At 35.0% G+C, this 15411-nt stretch overlaps 1 protein-coding gene across 5 annotated transcripts in view; it reads left to right on the forward strand.

Annotated features, from left to right (window-relative positions):
• Window positions 1–15411, forward strand: part of CEP89 (centrosomal protein 89) — a 43197-nt gene that overhangs the window by 960 nt on the left and 26826 nt on the right. The window contains exons 2-13 of one of the 5 annotated variants that reach the window (XM_069793498.1): window positions 731–837; window positions 2106–2261; window positions 2878–3079; window positions 4212–4317; window positions 5914–5945; window positions 7177–7231; window positions 8643–8861; window positions 9247–9389; window positions 9754–9804; window positions 10887–10970; window positions 11909–12016; window positions 14710–14821. In XM_069793498.1, the coding sequence (XP_069649599.1) occupies window positions 731–837; window positions 2106–2261; window positions 2878–3079; window positions 4212–4317; window positions 5914–5945; window positions 7177–7231; window positions 8643–8861; window positions 9247–9389; window positions 9754–9804; window positions 10887–10970; window positions 11909–12016; window positions 14710–14821 (1375 nt within the window). The other 4 variants (XM_069793500.1, XM_069793502.1, XM_069793503.1 and 1 more) reach the window with 4 other exon arrangements.

Raw genomic sequence — 15411 nt, forward strand, 5'->3', positions numbered from 1 at the left:
AGTTTCCCAAGCAGTCCTCTCTAGTTGACCCTTCTTTGAGCAGGGACTTGGACTAGGCAATCTCCAGAGCTCCCTTCCAACCTCAACCATTATGTGATTCCATTCAAAGTACTCTTTGTAGGGAACGCTGGTCCCAGTTTTACTGAGCTGTTATTTAGTGTTATCCTTTTGAAAAAATTGTTGGGTTTGCTGATAAAAATGCATTAGGATTTTTTTTTTTAATTCAGGTTGAACCTTTGACTGCAAGACTTATTTAATGATAGTTTTTTCTTCCATCTCGTACTGCTATGACTGAGGATTACTTCTGACAGACAGATTCTTTCTACAGGAAAGGGACTAATATTATTACTCTGAAGCAGGGTTCCAGTATTTTGAAAAAAGTTAATTTCTAGTACTCCTTTTTTCTTGTGTATATATGCAGGGAAAAAAACCAACTTGAATTGAGTAAGTTAAAATTCTGTTTTTCCAGGCTGTGATAGAGCAGGTAGAAAACCTACATTCATGGGTCTTACGTAAATTACATTCCTAACCTTCATTAGTAGCTCTTCATACATCTTAAAAAGTTAAACTTGGAACCATTTCAAGTCTTCTATTTACATTAATTGCATGTAATAGTTCTTCCTTTTTATATTATTTTGCATTGTTAGTTTTTGTGCATGTTCAATTCTGTGTTTTTTTTCATTGTGATCCTTAAAGTCATCGTCAACTAATTTTATTTTAAATTATTTAGAAACATATAGCTCATGGCCTGGTCCCTGCTGCTACCATAGCTCCTAAACCTGCAGTTCCCCGCACCCCTCCCCCTCGTAGTCCAAACCCTTCTCCAGAAAGGCCCAGGTAGGTTTTGAGTTTTGTTTTTTCGCTTCATCAACTACAATAGCATACTAGAAAAGCATGATTAGAATAATTGCATGTCCTTGCAGCAGTATTTACATAAACCTCTTCATAAATAGAATATATTTTTAACTGGGGCAGTTCCCTTCTTTGAACTTTAAAGATACCTATTTTTCTCCCACTCCTAAGCATGCTAAAAAATTAGAACAATAACCATTATGAATATGTAACTTATAAATCTGAGTCAATTAAAGACAAATGGACTATTTAAAGTTAGGGCCATTTTTAATTTGGCTGCTACAGCAGAGTGTAGGACTATAGCAGTACTAGTACTGTGAGTCAGGAAATTTTAACTCATGAGAAAAGCATAAATTAAACGTTACTAACATGCCATTTTATTGCATATTAAAAAAAAAGCAGGGACTTAACTGGCATGTAAAACTGTGTTGGATTGGATTTGAGTTAGCTATATAAGCAAGTTAAAGAGAAAATACAAATTTATTTTTCTTTTCTTTTGTAGTTTATTACAGTTTTTCTTTTACATTTTCTCTGTGTTTAGTTCAATTCTAGTTGTTTTCTATGGTCTTTCTAGTGTCTGTAACATTCCTACTTAATCCTAGTTTGTTTCTTCTTCCTTTTTGACCTACAGTTGTTATTCCTGTTACAGTCCTCACCGTTTCTTTCCTTTAATCTTTGTTCCTACTTGTTTTTCCCTCTTCATCTCACCCTTCTCTGTACTCCGCAGCATCCCACAAATAGACATTTCTATCTACTTATGCTTGCCCTAGTTTGCAACGTGCCAGCATTTGTTAACAGCTCCAGAGTCATCAGTAAAAGGTTTGGAGTAGGGAATAATTGAAACTAGGAGACAAAATAGCAGAATGCGGAACACTTTTTCAACACAATGCCAGGTAGTATTGTTATGGCTGAAGTAAATGCTAAGTACCGTAAATTATCAATGTAAATTTTGGGAATGTAACCTAGTATATTCCATGATTTTCATGCACGTGATTTGGGAAAACTGATAGGTATTGTACTTTACTCTTAGATAGCTATGCGACGATAGCTTGTGCAGTTTTGCGCTTTACTTTGGGAGTTAATAGTTTATAACCAGTCCCTTAGCACTTTCAGTGGTGTTTATGCCTGTTAACTGTGAACCTTTTGCTTTGCTTAAATAGTGAAGACCTTTTGCTATAGAAAAAATAAAATAAAATATGGAGCACAGAGAAAACATCAGTATTGTTTCATTGCTTTATTCTGTTTTCTTCCAGATCTGCTCTAGCAGCAGCTATCCTTGCAACAACGCTAACGGGGCGCACTGTTGCTATTCCTCAGCCTCGGCAGCGATCGCTTTCTGAAAGTGATTCCACCTATGTGGAACAAGAATGTTTTGAACCATATGCGACAGTCACAGAGCTCAGAATGGGGTAGTGTATACTCTCTGTTTTGATATACTAGAAATAGAATCTTTCAATGATGCAATTTAACAAAGAGTTACAGAAAACTCCTGCTGTTATAGCCACTTTTTTTCTCACCACATCCTAAATTGGGTCTGAAGTGTCTACAGTCTTTACTCCTTTTCTCGTAAAGTGATGTCATGCATGCAGTCTTCAGAGAGGGAGATTTGGATTGTACAAGAGTCACAAGTAAAACCATATATTATTTCTGCCAAATGATGATCAATTATACAAACAGTTAATCACTGATGAATCATCTGAATTACATGTTGGATATTTCTTTTGTGCTAAGTAATTATTTCAGGCTCTTCTTTCAGTAGAATTAGCAACGTTCTATCTCTAATCTGGCTTTTTTTTTTAAGATAGAGAAGAAAATGTAGCTCCAGTGTTAATCATCTATTTTAAAGCATACACATAGGCTAGATTCATTGTTTGCAGCTAATAGAAGCTTAGATGTCTATTTGTGTTGGCTGACTGGACTTGTGTATATTGTAAGACTGATGGTTCTACTTTACTAGTGTTTTGGGGGTTTTTTTGGAAGAGTAAGCAACACTGAAACAGGCTTTAAACTGCTTTCTACTTGCAGGCCCAACTGGAAACTTGATGGTAGTGACAGATCTCCTGTGCAGTCCCTGGAAATATCAGGCAATTATTGTGAAGATGAGGACATGGATACCTATCTTTCAGATGCTGACAAAGAGGCAGAGTCCAGCTGTCAGAGTAATGAGAAAAGGGGAGAAAGCTTTAGCACCAATGCTATTTATGCTGTTCCCTGCAAAAATAAAAAGGTAGGATTTTCAAATGTGTTATTTCCTTTACAGTGTTTTAATATGTTAATGCAAATATTAATTACTTCTAAGGCTTTTCATTCTCTTCTTACTCTTCAGAGATTTATTCAATTTTTATTTCACATGCTTCCTTTTGTGGCTCATTTACTCTTATACAAGTAAGGTTTGTTTGTTGATCCTCGCAGATTCCATATCTTTGATTATTAGGAGCTTTTCTTATTAGGAAAACACTGGTATTGTGTATAATTATTGTGTATAATTTAGTCTTGTAAAATGTCCAGTATTTTATGTTGAGCTATACTACTATATAGTACATTATTTGTTAAAAGCACTAGGAACTTTCCTTTTAAATGGTGAAAGCTTAGTTAATGATTCAGTATTGTGCTAATGAGCAGAGACCTATATAGAGACAGAGATTCAGTATCAAACAAAATAAATTATCTTGTTATTTTGAAGACCAATGGATTTTTCTATGTTATAGTTTTGGGTTGTCTTAACCAGCAATAAGCAGCTTAATACTCCTGAGGCACATTTAAAGTCCAGTCCAAAATTTAACAAAAATTTAACAAACAGGAAGAAGTAACTGAGTAGTAAAGAGACAACAAAATGGTATGTTTGTGAAAGAAATCAGAAAACACCCCAGGTGAAGAGATAGGAGTCAGTAAGAAGAGAGAAGGGGGCGGGCAAGGAAAAAGGGAGTGAGTAGAATATGGGGGACACTGGTATGCAATCAGCAGGGGAAAAACAGAGCAGGCAATGTTAAAAATTATTCATGAATCCCTCAGTGCTGTGATACAGTAGATAAATGGTTGATCTTTTATTAAGAGCAAGTTTAGATACAACACAGCAAACAAGCAAATGTAGGATAATTTTACAGACTCTTGTGACTCAATAAGGTGACAGGGAATATTTGCCCTGTGAACTAAATGACGATCATAGTTTCCTACCTCTTGTTGATCACTGCAGGATTTAGATTTTTATCTACACAGAGCCCTGAAACAAATGAAAAAATGATGTCTTGTCATTTGTGACTGGGACATTAGTACACTAAAGGTTTTATACAGATATTGAGACATGGGCTATTTTAACAGTGTTACCATGATTTAGATTGGCTTGTCTTATTTTTACATAGGAAGAGTTTTCACCATCTCCTAGTACTAATGCTGACAAGAAAGAGGCACCTTCTCAGGAAACTGAGTTTCAGGTGCTGGTGGGTGAATCAAATGTGCAAATAGAAGGTAAATAAACTTATTTTAAGTCAAAATGCTGTATGTTTTTAATACCCATGGGAAAAATAATTTTTTAATAAAATACATTTAATACTACATGATAGCAATGTAATCCTTTTTTTTTTTAAGAAGGGCAATGAAAGAAATGCTACTAAATACTTAGCCATTTCTAGTAGTTACAGAAAACTAAAAATCTGCATAAAGAGAGAAGATTGGTCTATATTCACTGTATAACTGAAACTCCTAAACATCCACTATCAGCCAGTGTAAAAAGGGTTGGGGTGGGCGAAGAAAGTTTTGTGAACTCTCTGTCTAGTACAGTCATTCTCTATTCTGTTGATATATGTGCCAGAATCAATCCAGTTTATACTCTGGAAACTATTGGAGTGTTACTGTGCTCAAAAAGTGGAAAAAAGTAGAAACTATCAATGTTAAAAAAAAAAAAAAGCTAAAGAGATAGAAGAAAACATTTTTAATCAGTCACTTTTCTTGGATAAAAAAGTGTCATGTCTGAAAATCAGCAGTAAGAATTTTTTTTTTATAATCAAATGGCATGATACTAGGATTGTTTATCTTTTCTACAGAAGTTGTATCATACTTGCAGTCTTTTAAGGTCTGGGCCTGACCATCAGGTCACAGAGGAAGGTTCTGACAGAACAGAGAGCTGAACATGATCATCAGTCTCAGGTTATCACCCTAAGCTCTGAATTGTTAAGCTTCACAAATAATTTTTTTGCAATAAGTAATTTCATTATATCAGGGACATTTCATTCTTAACTGGACTTGTCATTAAGCTATTTTCTTGGAACAATAGAGTATTGTGCAGAAAAAATTATGACGAGAGCAAGACCAATCTACCTGCATAGGAGTTTTATTGCATAATTACCTTGTCCATTATTTTAAAATCAGGAAAACAGGAAATCAGAATTTTTTCCAGAGCTGCAAAATGCAGAGAATGGCAGCACTCTAGTAGCTATTGGATAGGAAAGAGGAAGCAGAACTGAGTCCATTTTGAAAAATCTTTGTCTTTCTAAGTTTTATTCATGTTGGATCCCAGTGTTGTTTCAATATTATTTCAGTAGAGTTATTTGAAAAGCTTTATAGAGAACAATATCCAGAAAGAATGGGTTGCCTTGATAAAACCATTTGGGAAGTGGATGTGTTAAACTGAAAAGAATAGGATATATAAACCATTTCTAATACCTCTTCTACATAGTAAGTGCTACAGATCTTGGAAGCGGTCAGATTTGCACTTGCCTTGTTCAGAGATGCAACAGGATTCAAGCCCAGTAAAATCAATGAAAATATTTCATTTGTCCTTTAGTCAAATTCTAAAATAATAGTGGAAGACAAAAATACAGCTTAATTTCTTCCATAGTTGCATCTATACAGTGTGAGGTAAAGTAAGGTCTCACATCAGTATCCTGATACACTGTGAAAGAGATAATGGAAAGATAGTGATCTGATTTGTGGTTTTGGGAGGACTTTCTTACATTTACTTGCAGTATATAATATGTGTGCTTACATGAACATATGAACCCTTACAGTTTATGGACTTACAGATACTTTTGTTTTTATTTGACTGAAAGATCTGTTTTTCTTTAGCAGAAGACCAACATCTTGGCTTGAATTTAAAGGTAAGACTTATATGAAAGTTGACTTGTGATGCATTTTGGAAAAAAGGGTGTTATAAATTGCTGATAGTTTACAGTCACTTAAAAGAATACTTACTGCCACTAGGGAATCCTTTTTGGAGTACAAGAATAGCTAATCATTCCTTTTGAAAAAATATGACTATATAGGTAAATAGGCCATACAAAAGTTGGGGTGGGGTTTCTTTGGTGGTTTATGTGGTTTGTTGTGGGTTTTTTTTAATATATCTTCTGTTGTTCCTCATGCGAAAGAAAGAAACTGAGAGTGGGAGACATCATGTTATAGAAAGAGATAGCTCTTACTGATAATTTTCAAATTCTGAGCCTGGCTTCACCAGACTTTTATCTAGTTTTCCAGCTGGGCCCATTTGACTGCTTTCATAAGCTTGAAAAAGAATACCCAAAAGTTTAGTTTCTCAGATCAACTTGCTGGAGTATTATTTACAAAAATGGTCAGTTCTTCTATTGTTAACATCACTTTTTTTCTTCAAGTTCTTGATGACATATATTTTCTTTTGAAATTGTTCATGAGTTTTGACTCGTTTAGTCATCAGTGTCTTGGTATGTTAAATTACATGGCATTATATCCTTGCAGAACTTCACTGCTGTTTCATAAAAAAGTGGAGAAAGTTTGTATATCGATCATGTTCACCTCAAGGAAATACATTAGTGTAAATTCAGCCTGTAGTTCTTTCCTGATGAAAGAACCTTCTGAAAATGTAAAAATAGGTACTGGGTATTTTTTACCAGCAAAGGGAGAACGTTGAAGAACACTTTACATTTTAATTTATTTGCTGATTCCCAGTTAGGGACTGACAATTCATACCATAACTGACTATTCTAAAGTCTTACTTTATACAGACTAACAAGTGGGAGCAATATCTATCCTGTTTGGTCAAGAAGCTTCATGTTTATGTAACCTTTATGTCATCCATAAAATTGTTTTGTGAATTGTACATCTCTGACAACTAAAGAAAATATTAAGAGTTTCAAGTGTCCACAGGTGACTGATGGCAGTGATAATGATGTCAAGATGGGTAAATAACAAGTTGTATATTGTCAGTAGTGAATCCAACCTTAAATTTTGTTGATATAAAAGAAAAGAAACTGCTTCAAAAGTTCTGTTTCTTAAGTTCTCCAACAGTGATGCTGTTCAGAGTACTTCAGAAAGGATAACTGTTAAAGCCAATTGTCTCATTTTTTATTTCTCTGCTAGGAAGAAAAATCATTAGCTGAAAATCTGATACGTGAAAAGCCTCCGCCATCCCCAGGTACTTCTGATTTTTCTATGACTTCACTACACAACTTCACTTTAATAATATGCATATATATTAAAAAATACCACCCCACCCCCCTCACCCCCCCAACGAATTGGGCTTAGAGAATACAAGCAGGAAAATGCATTTTTTCATGTACAGGAGATGAGAAAGTGCTAGTGCTCTGTGATATGTATAAAAACAATAGTTCTAGGCTTTTTATATTAGGTGTTTTAGACTTGTTTCTATTTTTCAATCTGGGTGACTTTTGAAGTCTTAAGTAAATGATGGTGAAATGATGTAATCAAATTAAAAGTCGTACTGGAACTCTCCAATCCCTTAAGTTTCACCTACACTACAGGATGTCACCATTATTAATGTCACCCATCACAGCTGAAGTGGTAAACATACAAGTGATACAAGATACATGGTCTACCTTCAGCTAGTGCCTTATTTGTATGTTATTGCATCCATGTAACAATTCCAGGCACAGCACCTCTGAACTTGTGTGTCACATGGATGGGATGTGTGCCTATCACGAGTTCATGGGGTTTTGTGTATTTCTATGCTGTCCAAGAATCTTATGCCTTCTCACAGGAAGATAACAGTGACCATAAGTGCCTGAAATATTACTGAACACGTGAAGCTGTTATATGTCATCAATAACAAGAGATAGCTCTGTATTTCAAAACCAGTTCTTGGGTTTCATACATCCTTATTGTGGTTTCCTATACTAAGGAACTGTTCTGTACTAAGTTATATTCATGCCTGTATGCTATTACATTATGCTGGCTCTTAAGAGTCTGACAGTAAGGGTAAAACCTCAGCCTTCATTTTAATAGGTAAGCTGTTTAGCCCATACAGATGAAACGAAAAGTTTGAAAGTGTGATCCATTATTACTGATGCAACAATATATCCACGATTTTGCAGATGATCTAAAATTTTACTTCTATAAGGATTATTAAGTAACTTCTATTCAGTAACAGATCATTGAAGCCTGTTCAGTGGGAAGGAGGGTAAAGCTTTCATTACATAGGTGATTAAAATAAGGAGGGGTCAAGAGGACTGACTAGTCCATGCAGGGCACATACACTTTGCTTATTGCAGTGGATATTTCTGTCTCACCTCTCTAGTCACTGATGCCAGGGAGAGGGAGATCTGCTGACGCTTTCTTTTCCCTTTAAGGAAGGCATGTTTTCAGTGTCTTGGGAGAAAAGATGGGAACTTGCAGCCAGTCCACTATATAGCTCTCTTTCCAAATCCACTTTTTTCATTCTCTCTAGCCTTACCTCTTGGGAGCCCTGAGCTGATTTATAAAGTATCACTCATACATAATGCTAATATTAGAAAAAATGAATTATAATTTGCTGAAACTTGTATTCAAGTCTGAATACCATTTAAATACATTGAACTCTGGCATTACAGATATGTCTATTCGGGCAAGGCAAGTATGGGAAAATATGACTAAAGAAAAGTTCAGAGAACTAAAACAAGAAAACTGGTCTCTGAACAAGGCATACCAGGCTATGGTCCAACGATTTGAGGGAACAAAACAGCAAATGGAAGAACAGCAATTAAAGCTGAAGAGACTAGAACAAGAAAACAGAAGACTTAAAGAAGCTGCAGAGAAGGCACATAGAGAAGGTGGGAGAAACATATAAGCTAGTCTGTAGTCATCTTGTTTAATTTTTCTGATTTCTTACAACCTATTCCTACAGTAGGAGGTTTCCACTCATTGATTTGAGCAAGTATCTGTGCAGAAGTAGTTTCTGAACACTATTTTCTACATTTGTAGAAATTTTGTCAAGGAAATCTTACATGATCGTGAAAAAAACTTACTTAGTTGTTTGAAATTTAATGTTATTTTGTTAGTAATTCTTCATGGGATTATTCCATTACAGTATTTTGAGAGAAGTTCTCTTATGATTCTAGCTTATTGAGATTTTTTTTTTTCCTTACAACTAACAAATTATTGTGAACATTTCTTGAATTTTGATTGAACTTTCTTGTTGGACATTTGTTTTAATAGAGGAGGCTACAGAATTACTTTTTCTCAGACAACAAGCACAAGAACTGGTAGATGAAAATGATGCTTTGAAAATGACGGTCCATCGTTTAAATGTAGAATTAAGTCGCTATCAAACTAAATTCAGGCCATTGTCCCAAGAAGAGGTGAGAATCTTGGTTATAAAGGCAGTTTGTACTGAAATGTCCTATTATCCTTTCATTCATCTTTTGAGTTTTTAAGACTATCTTCTCCAAATTCGCCACAGTCTACAAATGGCATAGGCTTTTTCTGAAATTTAAAATAAGCATTTATCGTTAAGTCTAACTTTAAGAATTTACACTTTCTCCTGTATTAGTAAGATATTGAACTTCCAGTTTTGTTGACTTTGTTGGGTGTGTGTTACATATGCAACACATGTAATTAGAAATATAGGCTTGTTTGGGTTAACAGTTGTGAGTGCAGTAAACAGTGGTTGGTGCTTCAAAAAGCAGGAAATAATTTCAGTATCTTTTAAAAAATCTACTTTAGCATCTAAAACTGAAAAGTTTACCCATGAAAGGACCACCACCACCATGGCTGGTAAGTAAAATAATATTTTCACTTATCTGTTCATTCCTTTCTAAGTAAAGTAGTAAAATTTCTTTACTGGAACCAAAATATTCAGGATATTGTTTAGTTACTCTGCTGAACTATCACATACTAGAATATTATAAACACTTATGTTTGTTGCATAAAAAGATGTAGGGCAGAACTTTGCAATGAATGTGTGCAGCTCCAGTTGAATTTACAGTAAGCTACAGACTGCATAAAATCACCAGCTTTGAACTACTGAATGCAAATTAAGTAGAAGTACTGTTACCCTGAGAATCATAAATACCGTCTTCACTTAGTATTGCCTAGCATGTAGTTTGTGTCAAGGTCTGTTGCTTAATTGTTAATCTTCTGTTGTGATTATTTTTAAGATGATACTAAAAGAAAATAGCATATTTCAGTGATTCTGATGGTAGGAGTGGTCACGGGTCTACTAGTAGCCTATGAACTTCTGGCAAGGATAAGTCAAATAGTTTGTGAAATTGAATGCATTTGCAGTATGTGAAACAATTTCTGCTTGAAATGCTAATCAGATCTTAAATTTTCCTTCCTCACTGTTATTCAGAACTATACAGAAATAGGAAAGTCCTCCTTCTGCTGTTTTTCTAGCTATAATATCCAAGAATCACATATGTATGTGTTTAGTTTTAAAGATGCAGGTTTGAGAGTGTAAAAATTCCTTTCCCACTTACTAATGAATCTGGACTAAATTTGATTATTATTAACCATGTTCACTGTAGTGTTCCAGTTTGGTTTCATATTCATTTGCATCCACATTCTGCTGTGTTACATACACTGCTAAGCAATAGCTGCTTTTTAGTGAAGTGTTCAAGTATAGCATCCAGTCTTGTCCTTCCCAAAGCTTACTCCTGAAGTGGTGCTATTAAGTGCTTCTGCAGCATCATTTTGCATATGATGGTCTGTGTGCTTGTGTAAGTCCTGCACTTTTGTCTGCAAGGCATATAAAAAACCCCTTAATAGTTTTTAAAATTAAGAATATATAGCAGAAGTAAAAAATATTGATGAGATTATGGTTTGTAATTGATTTATTTGGATTTTTTTTTTTTAAGTTGGATATGAAGTATTTGTCACCTCTTCTGTTGGCATATGAAGACAGAATAAGAGAAAAGGAAGATTTAAATCTTGAACATGAGGCAAGTTGCCATTTAAAGAAATATACTTCTACACTAAAGCAGAAATAAGTTACTAGATTTTTTTTTAAAGGGATTTGTCAAAGGTGTTTTCTGCCTAAAATTAAAAGTGACTTCGTTTTACTTTTCCATGCATAGTTATTGTGCTATCTTATCCTGCTTGGCTTGCTTGCTTTTTGTCAGCCTGTTCAGATGTAGAAGCAGGCAGTACAGTGAGATGTACAAGAATTGTGCTCTCTGAATAGAGTAAACCATGAATACAGCAGTAGAAAGAAGTTACTATTGTCATTCATAATGGGGATTCAGTGCCCTGTATAGCTACTCCTCCAGTTACAGGCCTGTGGATTTTGTGGTAGAAGAATATTTATTTCTAGATATTTAAGGAATGGGTACTCTTTTTGCTCGTCAGAAGTATTTTTTTGTCACTGAATCTTTGAAAAAATGGTGATTTGCTTCAGAGTAGAACTGCCATAGCTTTTCAAAATAATTTATTTCCTTCAAAAAATTAAGCTATAAAATGAGCAGAGAACACCGAGGGATTTATATTACTGTAAATTCACTGTATTATCCTACCATATTCAAATTCATGCCATTCATACTGAAGATGTGTAGTATCATCTAGTAATTTCCAGAATTAAGTTTTTTAAATCCATATTTTAAGGATCTACAACTTGCTTAATTCAAATGACACTTGGCAAAAATGTGGCACAATTCAAATACTTATATTATTTTAAATCAAATATTACTAGATTGATGAAGCAATTTTGAAGTCAGGTATGCACATCTGAATTAAAGATTAGTGTGTAGTGAGATAACACGCTGTTAACAGAAGAATTAGAAGGCACCCAGGCATGTATATTTATAAAAGTTTTTGTTGATGTAAAAATTAAAACAAAATACTTGGCTCTAAAGAATTTTATGTGGAGTCCTTTGTCTTCCAGGAGGATATGAAGAATTTTAAACTACGAGTTGAAGAGTTGGTGAAGGAGAATGAAGACCTCCATGAGCAATTAAATAAAAATAACTTTATTACCCCTGCAGAATGGCAAGTTATATTACTAGAAATTAATTTAAAAGCTACTCATTATTTTGCTTGTTGCATGCAAACTCTTAAGATTACAGATCTTAAGGAAAAATTGTGTTCCCCTCAAGCAAATTAAGTTTTTCTGAAGAGTTAATAGGGTCATGGTTATGTCTTGTTGGAACAATGCTCACCTGCAATGCCTGAAATAATTCTGCAGTAAAGATTAAATAGTGAATGTGCAGTTCTGCACCGGAAGCCCATGTAATAGTGTTTAGTTTCTGCATAGATTTGGTTAAGTAGGTTATTATAAAGGTATCAAAGTCTTTTTTGGTGCTTTAATAAAATAATCTGTATATTTTATGTTTGGATGCTTATATACTGTCCACAAATTCCAAAATACTATAGAGGTGTTTCAGCTTCTTAAGAATTTCTGGACTTTTAACACCTTTGCTTTTTATTTTGCCTCTCTGCAAATGAATGAGAGAAGTTTGTATGTCTCTGAGCTGTTTCAGACTGTCTATAGTCTCTGTCTGGGAGCTGTTTTGAAGGCTGGGGTTCAGCAAGGCAGGGATGTCAGCAATACCACCTTACCAAGCTTTTGATGTGTACCTTCAGTGGCTTCTTCGCACTCGATGTTGCAGTGCATTGCTCCTTTGTTTGTATTGATGTAACTGCTCATGGGGATGCACTGTCAAGCACATAAAGGAGTTGGTCTTGATCAACCTAATACCCCCTTTTGTAGCAATTTTTAAAATTTTGTTTCACAACATAGCCTCATAGTGCCAGGCATCGCTGAGGGTAAGGATGTAGCTTGGCAGTATGGGAGATGTTCCTTATGCCTAAACCTGTTGATGAAATATGATCTTAGTGACATCAATTTGAAAGTTGCAGTTTTACCTGGAAAAAATTATTTTGTTCTTTGTTTAAAATTGTTATACTTCAAAGACTTGTCCAGTAAGATTCACAATCCATTTTCTCAACCTTAACTCCAGCCTAGATAGTTTTGATGGGAAAAAAAACTTCCATTGTTTCTTTCAACTGGTAATGCTTATCATCTTACATCAACACTGACCTTCCTGTCACAAATAATGAATGTATTTTGTCATTCAGTTTTCATTTCATATTTATCCATTCAGATGAAAACATGCAGAGTCTTAAGTGATTAAACAATATAAGCTCTATCTTAGCTGTTAACCGATTTGTAAATGGCTGATGTGCATTTGCTTCCTTCTTGTATGCTCACTGCAGTAAATTTCACAGTAAATTAGTCGGTTAAACTTACAAATACCTGTACACAGAGGTTTCCATGGATACAAGTATAAGCTGACTTCCATTTCTGTGTTTGCAAAAATCTTCAGGGTAGACTGTTTAAGACTATATTTTTCAGCTGCCAGACAACAATTGTTAGCTGTATAGTTCAGCTTAAATTTTAGTCAGAATATCATTTGATGGTAGGGGGAATTGTCCCTATCTAGATCTATATACAATAGGGTGCATTTTTATCTGGGTCAGGCCACACATAAACAAAGTAGATATACGTTGTGTTAGTTACTGTCATCAGAAATCCTTGGTAACAGTCTATTTTGCTATACTTTGTTTGGGTTTAGGCTACTTTTGCTGATTGATGACAACTCTTGAGTTTAAATTCATTTGATATCATCTTACACTCGTACTGTATTTCTACTTGCATTCTGGTTAATGCTTCTCAACTTTTTAAGCTGTTATTCGAATAGCAAATACTTTCTTAAGCTTTTGTTAACATCAGAAAGACTGGGATTGGTTTTCTTGAAAGCTTAATTAATACTAGCTATAAAGCAGAGTGTTAAGTTCTCTGCTCAGGATAGTTCAGTTTAAACTCCCATCTTCTTTACAGGCTCATAGAACACACTGGCAGTATTTTTCCAGAGCCAAAGCCAAGTAAATCCAAAGTGTATCCAAGAATTTATCGCGTGTTTTGAAAACTAATTTGGTTCAGTTACTATTTACATAGCTGTCTCCAAGTCATCTAGCACCATTATGTAGCTTTAATTTCCTCATATGAGAAAAGTTTGAGCGAGCTGGGACTGTTTTGCCTAGAAAAGAGAAGGCTCAGGGGGGATCTTATCACTGTATAGGGGGAGACCGTAAAGACAGAGCCAGGCTCTTTTCAGCGGTGCCCTATGACAGGACAAGACGTGGTGGGCACAAACCGAACCACAGGAGGTTCCCTCTGAACATAAGGAAACAGTTTTTCACTGTGAGCACTGCAACAAGCTGTCCAGAGAGGCTGTGGAGACTCAATCCCTAAAGATATTCAAAAGCCACGTGGACATGGTTGTGAGCAGCTGGCTCTAGGTGCCCTGCTTGAGCAGGGGGGGTGGACCAGATGACCTCCAGAGGTCCGTTCCAACCTCAACCATTCTATAATGCTGCGATTCTAATTCACACATATATATTCTTCCTTCATTCTATAGGGAATTTTTGCTTTAGTTAGTTAGTCAAAGATTTTAAACATTTAAAATAATTTACATTTTGAGGCTTGTGAGTTCATGTCTCTAATAAGCTTATCTTGGGTCCTGACATTGCTTTCAATGAGTGTTTTTAATTTTTTTTTTTTTTTTTAAAGTTCAAATACGATTTATAAGTTTACACTGTTGGAAGTCAGTTGTGTTTTTTCTTTGGACATAAGTTAATATTTGTATTATATTTTATTTATAAGCCGGTTGTCATTGCAGGCAGCAGCTGCAAACTCAGGCCAAGCTGGTCTTGGAAGAAAACGGATTGTTGATGGAGCAACTTGAAATTCAACAAGCTAAAGCAAAAGATAGTCACAGACAGCATGTTCAAGAAGGTAAAGTGCTTGAGTTGCTAATCATTTGAACTACACCAGAGATGGTACTGCAGGTTTGTTTGTGGGGGGTTTTTTGGTGTTTTTTTGTTTTGTTTTGGTGGGGGTTTTGGGTTTTTGGTTTTGGGGTTTTTTTGCAACTTCGTATATGCCTACAAAGCATTGCTGAATGCAGGTAACACTAATATGAGAGCAAGCTCTGGATGTCAGCTGATACTGAAAAGAAATGTCAGTATCACCTGTTGACACTATACAGCATACTCCACTTTGAATTGCTTCCTCTGAAAAAGTGACAACTGTTAAACAGCAGTACACTTATTTTCATAATTTAAGACCACATTGAACTTTACAATTTGGTACTTGTGAGGTATTATTTGCTTATTTAAATGTTCAGTTCAGAATTTGTAGGGGCTTTTAATTTTCTGCTTTGTAACCAACTTGATATTCCTTGTCTTGTCTGTAAATATTATTTCTTGACCAAGATTAATTCTTCTGCTGATAGTTATTTTTTGCGTCGGTAGATTCCTCTGGATATTTCTTGTTAATAGCCTTCTGACTGAATATTAGAAAGAGAACAAGCATGTTATAGTTTA

This window comes from Haliaeetus albicilla, chromosome 10 (assembly GCF_947461875.1).
Source record: "Haliaeetus albicilla chromosome 10, bHalAlb1.1, whole genome shotgun sequence".
Classification (NCBI taxonomy): Eukaryota; Metazoa; Chordata; class Aves; order Accipitriformes; family Accipitridae; genus Haliaeetus; species Haliaeetus albicilla.